The sequence below is a fragment of the Salvia miltiorrhiza genome, unplaced genomic scaffold (genome assembly GCF_028751815.1).
Source record: "Salvia miltiorrhiza cultivar Shanhuang (shh) unplaced genomic scaffold, IMPLAD_Smil_shh fragScaff_scaffold_112_2, whole genome shotgun sequence".
Lineage (NCBI taxonomy): Eukaryota > Viridiplantae > Streptophyta > Magnoliopsida > Lamiales > Lamiaceae > Salvia > Salvia miltiorrhiza.
Window position 1 is genome coordinate 274192 of NW_026651402.1, and position 13071 is coordinate 287262.

Here is a 13071-nt window from a genome sequence, read left to right on the forward strand (position 1 = left end):
TTGACGAAGGAGGCTTAGGCAGCTAATCTATAAAGTCTCACTTTGTATTGACGGTCCAATTTATCATCACAGTATTTTTTTCAAATCCTCTCCAATGCTTTTTCAAATCCTCTCCAGTGTATACATGACAATCCAATTTATCATCACAGTCCTCAACTTTAATACAGATCGCCTTGTATCGGCGAGTGATTTTGCGGATACTTCTGAAGAAGATATTTGTGGATCTGACGGCAGATCTAGCTTACTAACTTCAACACGCACCCTTAGATCAACATCAACATGCATCCTTAGTACAAGAAAACCATTAACAGAACTCTTTATTTTTGCTCGGTGGTAAGGGAAATTAAGCGAAAGTCGCGGGAGATCATTTCCTAAGAAGTCGGAACCGCTAGGGTTGCAACAGGCATTCCAGCAAGACCCTAACCCTAGCCGCTTCTCCGTAGGTTCAACCTGTATATATTCAAACTTATTAATCAAGATAAAGATCCACAATCACTCGTATCAATTCTTGTACTTGCACACGATCTCTCACTCTCGCTTTCCCTGCTCTATCGTTCCGCCTCCATGCTCACAACACTCTAGCCGACTAGCCCCGCTAGCCGGACGTCCATCGCCCTTTATTCCACATCGCTCATTAGCTTTAACTTTGACCACCGGGACATCCCGATCTTTCGGATATACTATTTGTTACTATATCTTCTCTTTTATTTTATTTATTTTATTACGTTACTTACGTCTATTATTTTTATTAATTTACTAACTTGAGCATCAGAGGCCCTTCCATCGACACCCCCACTAGCATCGGAGGGCTCTAATGTTGCTCGTGGTTTCAGGTTGCTAGTGTCCGTCGATCCAGACGTGACTGACGTCACTTCCGTAATTATCATATTCATCCCCAACATGAATACTTTGGTAACTTTTTTAAAATATTAATCTATTGTTGAATCATCTTCAACTTGATCATCATTAGGATCTTCAACAATATCAGGCACGATATATTGATATATTCATGTATTTATTTAATTTAAATATTATCTCACATTTATTTTTACATGTTATAACTTGATTTAAAATTGTAATTTTTAAAAATTAAGAAAACACTCTATGAATTAAAAAAATTCTTAATTTATCAAAATTAATAAATTATTAATTTATCGATATATTAATATCTCTCTAAAGTAATAAAATATTTTATTGTATTTTTTGAAAAATCTAGCATTTACACTAAAATTTTAAACATGTACATATCAAGATATATTAGTATCTCTCTAAACTAATAAAATATTTGATTGTATTTTTTAAGAAATCTATCATTCATACTAAATTTTCAAACATATACATATCAAAGTACGATAACATTTATATATAATTTATTGTATATGTACTCTATTTATTTATATATAGTGATTTATTGTTATTGTTATTTATCTAGTTAAGCAAATAGATTTTATAGGATGTTTTTTTTTCTTTAGAATTCTAAAAAAAAGTTTCAGATATATATCAAATAGATTTGAATAAGGGGATGTAAATTCATTTAAGGATAAGGTGATGTAATTAATTAATATATTTTTGTAGCATTTTAATATTTTATAAATTATTATATTTTTTTAAATTATACTCCCTGCGTCCGTGATATCGTTTCCACATTTTTCATTTCGGTTCGTCCGCGATATCGTTTCCACTTCCATTTATAGAAGTAGTGTCCACAAACTTCCACTCACAACAATAGTGAGACCCAAACTCCATTCACTACATATCCACTACTATTCACTACTTTTCTTAAAACCCGCACCGTCCACAATGTGGAAACGATATCACGGACGGAGGGAGTATAATTTACAGAATTGCCCTTAAAAATAAATACGTTATAAGGAAATCTATACTTTGTGCCCAACATACTTTTTCTATTAGTATAGATAGATATAGATATAGATATAGATATAGATATATATCACTATGATCAAAGTTTGTTGAAATAAGTAGCACTATGTTGTGCCCGAAAATAACAGCTATGATAGAAAGCAACAGGAAAGCAAAAAATGATAAAACGCGGAACTTTGTATTGATTTTATGCGTGAGGCTATTCGAATAAGAAAACTATGATTGACGATGATCTTACATTAGGGCTTCACCCATATTTATAGGTGATGACTATGAATTGTGTTAGGAATAAAACTCTATCTAGACTTAGAACAGAACTATCAATCTTCATGCTTATGTTTATGCTTTTATCCCGATCTTCATGAAATCTTTTTGATCTCGGTCTTGATTATCAGCACTTGTTGAATTCTTCATAGGGTGGGTTGTATCTAGAGGAAGTTAGGTTTGCAATATCATGGACGATTGTAGTTAGGGCCTCGGTCAAAGTAGTTTAAGGGCTAACAAGCTCAACGGGCTTCTCCTTGTTCGTTGCGGAGGTGTTTTGGGCCCTACAGGACTGCTCCGGAATAAAACAGTGTTGTTCCTTGTGGGCGTTTTCTAAATTTGGATACTCTCTTCAGGTGTTGTAGGGATGCGTATTTTTGTCCTCATCACACTAGATAAACATAATACTCCCTCCGTCCGCGATATCGTTTTCACATTTGCCATTTCGGTCCGTCCGCAATATCGTTTCTACTTTCATTTATAGAAGTAGGGTCCACAAACTTTCACTCACAATAATAGTGAGACCCAAACTCCACTCACTATAATATCCACTACCATCTACTATTATTCATCATTTTTCTTAAAACTCGCACTGTCCACAATGTGAAAACGATATCGCGGACGAATGGAGTATATGATAATACCCTTTCGCCCTAAATTATGTATGTACTAGTGAGGAGATAAACTCAGTTATTTTTGCATAATTCCCTAGCTATTTTGTGTTCCAGCTTACATTTATGTGTTAGTGTAAGATTCTTAAATAATACTCCCTCTGTCTCATTGATAATACCTCACATTCTTTTTTAGTCTGTCCCATTGATAATGACGTATTCCATAAAAGTAAACCACCTTCTCTCACAAAAAAGTTATGGGCACCACTTTATATCACTTTTACCCTTAAATCACTTTTTTTCTTAATAATAGTGCCCAAAAATAGGGATGTCAATGGGTGGGTATTACCCGGACCAGAACCGTTAAAATTATTATGGTTCCAGATCCAGAACCGACCCATTGCTTATTGGATCCGAATCTGGAACGAACCATTAAGCGATAAAATAAAATGGTTCGGGTAGGTTAATTACCCATGGGTATGATAATACACATGGATCCAATAATACCCATTACCAAACCCAAAAAAGCCCATGGGTCTGACCGTCTGAATTTGGAATTTGGAATTAGATCCCTCAATTTGACATTTCGAGTTCGACAGAGTACATTACAGACATCGCCCACGACCCCCCCCCCCCCCCCCCCCCCTTCTCCCCATCCCCAGCCAATTTTTTTTCTATTTTTTTTCAAAATGGAGAACTTTTTACACAAAAAATGCATAAAGTTTCACACAAAAATGAATTTCATTTTTACAAATTTTGGTATTTTCGCCACCCCCCCCCCCTTTCCCCAAACCAATTTTTTTTGTTTTTTTGTTTTTCCAAAATGCAAAACTTTTTACACAAAAAGTTCTTTTTACACAAAAAATGCATAAAGTTTCAGACAAAAATGAATTTCATTTTTACAAATTCTGGTATTTTCGCCACCCCCCAGCTAATTTTTTTTCTTTTCGACAAATCTGATTTTTTCACCGCTGACCACCCCTGCCCCCACCCCTCGAGATCAATTTTAAAAAAACAAATAAAATTTATAAACTTAAAAAATATAAAAATAAAAATAAAAATTGGCTTGGGGGTTGTGGGGCAAGTGGGTGGTGGGTCAGCGGTAATAAAATATGTTCTCCACTCTGCCTGTGGATGTAGCCAAATTGGTGAACTACGTAAATATGTGTCTTCTTTACGTTTTCTCTTTGATTGTGCTCTTTAATCATATTATGTCACAACGGGTCATACTGAAATCAAATTAAAAAATATACTCTATATATTTACGATCAGGTCGGATCGAGCTCAAAACTATATATATAAAAAAGAAACGAACTCGAAAAAAAAGGTATATGGTTCAGGTCGGACCAAACCGAAACAAACGGGTTAAATTGGGTTTGGACCGATTAGGTTATGGGTTTGAGCAGGTCAGGTCTAGAACCAGAACCATTGCTTAATAGCTCAATGGGTAATGAACAGTTTCGGCTCTGGTCCGGGTACACCGACATCCCTACCCAAAAGTAATGAGTTATTATCAATGGGACGAAGGAAGTAATATATTATTGAAGATTTATGATGGTGTTTAAGTAGTGTTGTGTCTAAATTCTAATCCACATAATAATACATGAAGCCATGTTTGCTAGCCATGTTGAGATAAATTAAGATAAGTAAAATCAAGATACCTATCCTAAATAAGGTATTATTGATAGTGTAATTATTTGGTAGCTAATATATAAACCCTACATAACACAAACTAGTTGTTTGGTAGTTGTGCTTAAAATTCAAATCAGAATTTTCAATTATAACCTTCTAATTATTTTGAAAAGACAAACATACTCCTTATTTCTAGTTCATCTTTATCAGGCAAATGAATTTTCAGAATTTCCAAACTCATCTCCAAATGAATTTTCATTATTTCCAATCATAGGCCTTCTACTCAATTCAGACAACATGATCTTTACAAACTCAAAAGCCACATATAACAACTGTTCATTCAGTCATTCCACAGACAAATAAAAACTCAAATTAACACAAGCTACATACAAATTTCATATTGACAAATATCACTACATCTACATATATAACAAACAACAATCTCATCATCACATGATTCATTAAAAAAAAAAAGTACGGATAATAATCCCTCAAACTATACAAGTAGGAGTAGAAGCAGCATCAATGCCACTATGAAATGTACCAAAAGGAACCATAATATATATAGATAATTTCCTTGATCTAAATGATATGCTTCATCACTAATTCAATCTTCAAACACACATTTAGTTGATGCAGCATTATGAAAATGCAATCAATCAGAATGAGGTTACATTCTCCACACCTAAACCTAAAGTTTTGAGTGAAACAAAGGTGGGAGTGAAAAGCCCACACTTGACACGGTCAGAGGTCTCCCCTGCACCAAACAAATCAATACTTTGCATAGTTTTAGTCTTCTTAGAGTAGTAGAAAAGGCGATCGGAAAAGTATACCATCATTAACAACAATAGGTCGCCATTTTCGAAAACTTTGATGGGATCAACATACCTCAAGCCATCATCAATGGGGATCACATATTCCAAGCTCCAAGATTCGTCCACTCCATATTCCTTCATAATCCATATAGTAAGCTCGCATCCCCCACCATAATTTACATATTCAGATGCTACCTTGCAAAACCATAGGCAACCGTTCAAAGCAGAAATGGACGTTACTCTTATCAAGGGCAATCCTTGAGCATGATAAGGAGGAGCTTTAAAGAAGCTAAAACATTCTGTTTCAACATCAAAGCAAGAAATCCATGACTCTTCTCCAATGGTTGCTATCCAATGGAGATTTCCATTAACAAATGCACCTTCACCATTATGGTAATTATATGGAATACCTTCAAGGCGTCGCCAAGATCCTGTTCCAAGAGTGTATACATGACAATCCAATTTATCATCATAGGACCTACGTTTAATACAGACTACCTCGCTTGCCCCAAATCCCAAAGCAGAAACTTCTAGAGTAGATTGTTGTGGATCTGCAGGCAGATCCAGCTTAATAACTTCACGAGTGATCGGATTACATACCCAAAGCTTATCAAAACCCACCCTTATAACAAGAAAACCATTAAAACAATTCCTTATTCTTCCTCGTTGGTAAGGGAAATCATACTGGGTGAGTGGATTGTAGCTCTCGAGATCGAGATTGAGCAACAACTTCAATTCCAAAACTTTCAACTGATTTGAATCCTCCACAACAACTAGAGCGGGGGCGGATCTGGCAAAATGAGACTTGACAAATGCATCAGACTCCAGCAGATGGAGCCATCGCTTGCAAACACATTCGCTTATTGGAATGCTTACAACAGGTAGTCTTAACAAGATCTCGGTGATGATTTCTGGTGGTAGATTTTTGAAGAAATCTGGCTCCATTTTGGGGATGGATTGAGAGGGGTTTTTAAGAGTATAATAGAAACTCCAATCTGAGACTTGTGTTGAACAAATTCATGGAGCAGATAATAATTGGAGAGTGAAGGGCGGAAGCGGTGGGAATGGGGGCGGCGGAAATGAAAATAGGGCAACAGATAATAATTTCAAACCCTCTCCGGTGCTTTTTCGCCCCATTTCAGTCCATTTTCACATTTTTTTTCCAATTATATTTATTGTAATAATTTACTGACCGTATTTTCACATTTTTTTTCCAGCGTGTCACAAATATCCGGTGAATGAAACTACACTGTTTAAGACACACTAAAACTACGTCGTTTTAGTGAGATTTCAAATTTTAATTTAGAGGGGTGAGCCCTAATTCCTCTTCATTCCTACCTCTTCGACCGATTTTTTTTAGAAAATGGAATCATCTCCTCCAATTGCATGGATCCTCACATCTTGCCTCACATCTTTCCTTACCCACTCTACTGAAATGCAAATTCCACCCCTCACAGATGGCTTTGGTTGTCAAAGCATCCCTACATTGTTGCCCAGACTCAAATCTCATCCCAAGTTCAAGAACCAAGTTCTTATGATCACATCTTGGATCATAAGTAACCTTTCTAACACTGCTTCTGACACCATCAAACTCCTCATCAGTTTCATAAGGACAGACCCCATCTGTACTATCCTCATAATCAGACAACGCTATATCTTGGTCCTCCCCAACAACATCATCATTGTCATTTCCAATGTATCTACCAATATCATTGAAAGTATCCCTATCAATTCTTACCTGCCTACGGCCTGACATGTACTCCTCATCATCATCAGCTAATTCTCTGTCACTTAGGCTGTCCTCAGTTTCCTCCTCATCCTTAGGCAAATACTCATCATCAGATTCTTCTTCACTCTCTTCTCTACACAATTCGGCCCTCTCTGATTCAGTTACTCTATTTGTGTCCTTCTCACTAACCTTTTCAGTCTCTTTTTCATTGACCTTCTCTGTAATCTTTTCAGTCATAAGCTCATCTATGCTTTCACTCACCTTCTTAGTAATCCTCTCAACATGTTTATCACTTGATTTTTCCCTCACTTTTTCATTGATAGTCTCCTTCACTGTCTCTACAACTTTCTCTCTAACCTTACTCTTCTCCTGAACCTTCTCCTTTCCCTTAGACTTTTTTGTAGGCCGTTGCACTTCTGGGCTAGCTTCATATGGTGTGTCCAAGTTATCCCCATTTTCATTCTCAATGACCATATTACCACCCTCTGAAATTGTCAATGCAGCAGCTCTTTTACAGCCCTCAACATATACTCTAACATATCTACGAATTGGAGTCATTTGACTTAACATAGCAAGCACATCAGTGTCGTCCTCAAGTAAGCTAAAAGAACTCCCATCCATATCCTTACACCAAATGTGTTCAAATGACTCATCACCTAATTTCTTGATTTCTTCAACTAAATCGAAGTAGCCAAAGAAATCAGTATCTAGCCCACTACGACACTCGGTTTTTCCACCATAATACGCTTCACCCCCATTGTTAATTTGATGAAATCGACCACCATGTTGTATAAACAATCTAAAAGCACTGCAAATTCAAAAAAAGAAAGAAAAAAAAACTCAGCTAAATCAACAAATTCACACACCCAATTCAGTAAATTTCATAGAAAATATGTTACTTTACTTACCTTTCCGCCATCTTCGTCCTTCCTCAACAATTCTTCAAAGTTTCAGTTTTTGGTCGTAGCCCTAATTTGGAAAAGAAACTAATGTTGCAAGTCTGGCCTTAGTATACAAAACGAGGCCGTTTTTTTGTCAATAAAAGCCATGTCAGATAATAATTGAACACGTCGGATGATTATGCCACGTATTTCGCCGGAAAATTTTTTCGGGCCAAAAATTAAAATGGGTGCAAATGTTATGTATTGTCAGGCAGATTTTGAAGCTCATGTCTAAATTCAAAATCGGCGAAAGTTGGCGTATTTATAGCAAATTAACCCTTAATTTTATTTTAATAATTTCTTGATTCTATTTTTAAACGACGTCTTCATCAAATTTAACCTTTGGTTTATTTTTCTGTAAGGTTCATGGTAGTTTTTAGTTTTACAATTTGAAAGACAAAAACAAAACTATACCCACTATAAAGGAAATGTATAAAATGTACTCGTTTTGAGGTTGAAAGGATTAAGATACCCTTAAGACAAAAAGAAAGTATCAAACAAATCCCCTTGCTCGCCAAGCTCGACATCTCCGCCTTGCTCGACAGTTCAATGCTCGACGCTCGACGCCTTCGCCTCACTCGATAGTTCTTAGTTGCTCGACACGCGATGCTCAAGGTGTCTCGCCTTACTCGACAGTTCAATGCTTGACGCTTGACGCCTCCGTCTCGCTCAATAGTTCTCAGTTGCTCGACAGTTCAATGCTCGACGCTCGACACTATTTTTCTTAATAATAGTGCCCAAAAGTAGGGATGTCAATGGGTGGGTATTATCCGGACCAAAACCGTTAAAATTATTATGGTTCCAGATCCAGAACCGACCCATTGCTTATTGGATCTGGATCTGGAACGAACCATTAAGTGATAAAATAAAATGGTTCGGGTAGGATAATTACCCATGGGTCTGATAATACACATGGATCCAATAATACCCATTACCAAACCCAAAAAAGCCCATGAGTCTGACCGTCTGAATTTGGAATCAGATCCCTCAATTTGACATTTCGAGTTCGACAGAGTACATTACAAACATCGTCCACGAACCCCTTCCTCCCACCCCTCCCCTCCCCAAGCCAATTTTTTTCTAATTTTTTTTTTCAAAATGCAAAACTTTTTACACAAAAAATGCATAAAGTTTCACACAAAAATGAATTTCATTTTTACAAATTTTGGTATTTTCGCCACTCCCCCCCCCCCCTCCCCCTTCCCTCAACCCAATTTTTTTTTTTACTTTTTTTTGTTTTTTTTTCCAAAATGCAAAACTTTTTACACAAAAAATGCATAAAGTTTCACACACAAATAAATTTCATTTTTACAAATTCTGGTATTTTCGCCACCTCCCCCAAGCTAATTTTTTTTTTCTTTTCGACAAATCTAATTTTTTCACCGCTGATCACCCCCGCCCCCACCCCTCGAGATCAATTTTTATAAAAACTAATAAAATTTAACCAGGGGGCTTAGCCCACTGGCCACCGGGTCCTCACTTAAGTGAAGTGACCCGGGTTCGATCCCTCTTGGGAACGAATTGGTGATTGGAGATATAAGGTGGAGTTTGGTGAATGGAGAGATAAGGTGGTTCTTGGAGTGGATGGGGAACTAACTACTAACATCTAACATGACTTTGACCGATCAAAAAAAAAAAAAAAAAAAAAAAAAACTAATAAAATTTATAAACTTAAAAAATAGAAAAAATAAAAAAATTGGCTTGGGGTTGTGGGGTAGGTGGGTGGTGGGTCAGCGGTGAAAAAATCAAATTTGTAGAAAAAAAAACGGCTTGGGGGGTGGGGGTGGGGTGGCAAAAATACCAGAATTTGTAAAAATGAAATGCATTTTGTTGATGCCTTGAATTTCCCACTTCTGTCAAAATGTACGGGGGTCTCGCTGCCCGTGGGTAGCCCTAGCCGCATAATAAAATATGTTCTCCACTCTGCCCGTGGATGTAGCCAAATTGGTGAACTACGTAAATTTGTGTCTTCTTTACGTTTTCTGTTTGATTGTGCTCTTTAATCATATTATGTCACAACGGGTCGTACTGAAATCGAATTAAAAAATATATATATTTACGATCAGGTCGGATCAGGCTCAAAACTATATATATAAAAAAGAAACTAACTCGAAAAAAAAGGTTTATGGTTCAGGTCGGACCGAACCCGAAACAAACGGGTCGAATTGGGTCTGGACCGATTAGGTTCTGGGTCAGGTCGGGTTTAGAACCAGAACCAGAACCATTGCTTAATAGCTCAACGGGTAATGAACAGTTTCGGTTCTGGTCCGGATAATACCCACCCACTGACATCCCTACCCAAAAGTAATGAGTCATTATCAATGGGACGAAGGAAATAATATATTATTGAAGATTTCTGATGGTGTTTAATTAGTGTTGTGTCTAAATTCTAATGCACATAATAAGACATGAAGCCATGTTTGCTAGCCATGTTGAGATAAATTAAGATAAGTAAAATCAAGATACCTGTATTATTGATAGTGTAACTGTTTGGTAGCTAATATATAAACCCTGCATAACACAAACTAGTTGTTTGGTAGTTGTGCTTAAAATTCAAATTAATGTGAGATTTTTCAAATATAACCTTCCAATTATTTTGAAAAGACAAACATAATCCTTATTTCTAATTCATCTTTATCAGCCAAATGAATTTTTAGAATTTCCAAACTCATCTCCAAATGAATTTTCATTATTTCCAATCATAGGCCTTCTACTCAATTCAGACAACATGATTCTTTGTTGAAGATAAAGTGAAAGAGATATGGAGAATTTGGTAATTGTATTGAACTCATAATTGAGAAATGTACACATACAAATATATAAGCGAAGCCATGGCTTCTGGTGTAACTGAAAAGCTAACTCCTAACAACCTAACTAATTTGCTGAGCTGGCAGCTGATATAACAACTAACAACTTTACATAACAAACACGTTTTTACTTTGTAGAGCTTAGTTATACATCTAACATACTCCCAAGAACTGTTTGATCTTCAACCTCCGGGATCTGAGTCTGTAAGCTTTAGCTGATTGCGAAGATAACAAAACCTATGTTCTGAGAGAGGTTTAGTGAAAATATCGGCTATTTGATTTTCAGTGGGAACATGGCCAACTTCCACAGCCTTTGCCAACACCTTTTATCTAACAAAGTGAACGTCGACTTCTATATGCTTAGTTCGAGAGTGAAACACAGGGTTGGCTAAAAGGGCGACTGCACTGGTGTTATCACACCAAATCTGATGAGGACTGGGAATTGCTAGGCCAAGTTCTTGACAAAGAGATTGCATCCAAGAGATTGCATCCAGAGAAGTTCAGTGGTAATATTTGCAAGTGACCGGTACTCAGATTCCGCGCTACTTCTAGACACTACCGGTTGCTTTTTAGAACTCCAAAGCACGAGATTATCACCAAAGAAAACACAGTGACCTCTCGTTGATCGTCGATCATCGGGGCAGCTGGCATAGTCCGCATCAGCATAACCAACAAGTCGAAGATGAGATGATGGTGTGAACTGCAAGGCAAGTGAGGAGGTACCTTTGAGATACCGCAGAACTCTCTTGCATGCAGACCAATGTAAATCCGTGGGTTGAGATAAAAATTGGCTTAACTTGTTGACAGCAAAGGCTATATCTGGACGAGTGAGAGTCAAATACTGAAGACCACCAATGATACTCCTATAGAGAGTTGGATTAGAGAAAACTTGTCCATCAGTTTTAGTAAGCTTGGGAGAAGTAACCATAGGTGTAGCGCAAGGCTTGGAAGAAGCCATATTTGCCTTGAGAAGTAGTTCATGAAGATACTTACGCTGGCAGAGTGAGTAAGAAGATGCAGATGGTTTGGTTATCTCAATACCCAGAAAATAGTTTACTTCACCAAGATGCTTTAAGGCAAATTTGTCATGTAACTAAGCAATAATGCTATCCACAGCAATAGAGTCATCGCCTGTGACTAAGATGTCATCAACATAGATGAGTATCAAGATGAGCAATCCATTTGAACTTTTGAAGAACAAAGAGAAATCGGATGCAGAGCGAGTAAAGCCAAGTTGATAGAGATAACCTCGGAGCTTATCATACCAAGCCCGAGGAGCTTGTTTAAGTCCGTACAAAGATTTCTGTAGTTTGCAAACATATGTTGGATGGGCAGAATCTTCAAAACCTTGTGGCTGATGCATATAAATGATGTCTTCCAAGTCACCATTGAGAAAAGCATTATTTATGTCTACTTGCTGAATACCCCAGCCTTTAGTTGCAGCTAAAGAGAACAGAAAGCGAATGGTGGAGGCTTTGACAACAGGGCTAAAGGTTTGAAGGTAATCCACCCCCGCAACTTGTTCAAAACCTCGAGCAACAAGACGAGCTTTTAGCTGATCAAGAGAACCATCAGCTAATGTTTTGATGCGAAAAATCCACTTGTAACTTATGACTTTGTGACTAGGGTCAGGTGGCACCAAAATCCAGGTACCCTTGATGCCTAGAGCAGTGAACTCCTTGTTCATTGCTTCAAACCAACCAGGATGTTGCAGAGCTTCTTCAGTGGATAGTGGAAGAGAGGGAAGTGGCTGTTTCTCAGAAATATCAGCAGTACTATGTACAGTGAAAGCTTCATAAACAACAATATCAGTGGTATTAAGCTCATTATTCACATTAACATAAAAACCTGAGCAGCAAAACTTTTTGGTTTAGAAATCCCATGTTTGGCACGGGTCATCATAGGGTGATTGTTTAATTTCTGAGGTGGTGGTGAAGGTGATGAGGAAGAGACTGGAGATGGAGAGCTGGCAGTGAGTGGTTGAGAGCTGGGAGTAGAGGATGAAGATGAGATGGGTGAGTTTGGATCAGGAGATGAAGTGATGATGTCTGGTGACGAAGAATTTGTGGAGATGGATTGAGATGAAGATGAGGCAGGTGATGAGGAAGGTGATGGAATAGGTGGAGATGGAGGTCTGGATATATGTGGGACAGAGAATGAGTTGAGTGTAGACTGTGATGAAGTGGAGGGTAGAGATATAGGAAACATAGAAGTAAAAAGAAATTCAATCTCATTAAAACTGACTGTGTCTGATATATAGATTCTTTTGTCAGGGCTGAGGCATCTGTATCCCTTATGTGATTCACTATAACCAAGAAAAATATACTTAGCAGACCTATATTGAAGCTTGTGATGTTTGTATAGTCTTAGGTATGGAAAACAAGCACAGCC

The 13071-nt window shown here is 37.3% G+C and overlaps 1 protein-coding gene across 2 annotated transcripts in view; it reads right to left on the reverse strand.

Moving 5' to 3' along the window:
* Nucleotides 1-4760: 4760 nt before the first annotated feature.
* Nucleotides 4761-13071, reverse strand: part of LOC131002368 (F-box protein CPR1-like) — a 28420-nt gene continuing 20109 nt past the window's right edge. Inside the window, exons 1-2 of one of the 2 annotated variants that reach the window (XM_057928864.1) lie at nucleotides 5277-6306; nucleotides 4761-5145 (exon numbers count right to left, since the gene is read on the reverse strand). In XM_057928864.1, coding sequence (XP_057784847.1) covers nucleotides 5133-5145; nucleotides 5277-6148 — 885 coding nt within the window. In that variant the 5' untranslated portion in view covers nucleotides 6149-6306 and the 3' untranslated portion in view covers nucleotides 4761-5132. Of the gene's footprint in view, nucleotides 5146-5276; nucleotides 6307-13071 lie in introns of those variants that run through there. The other variant, XM_057928863.1, reaches the window with a different exon arrangement.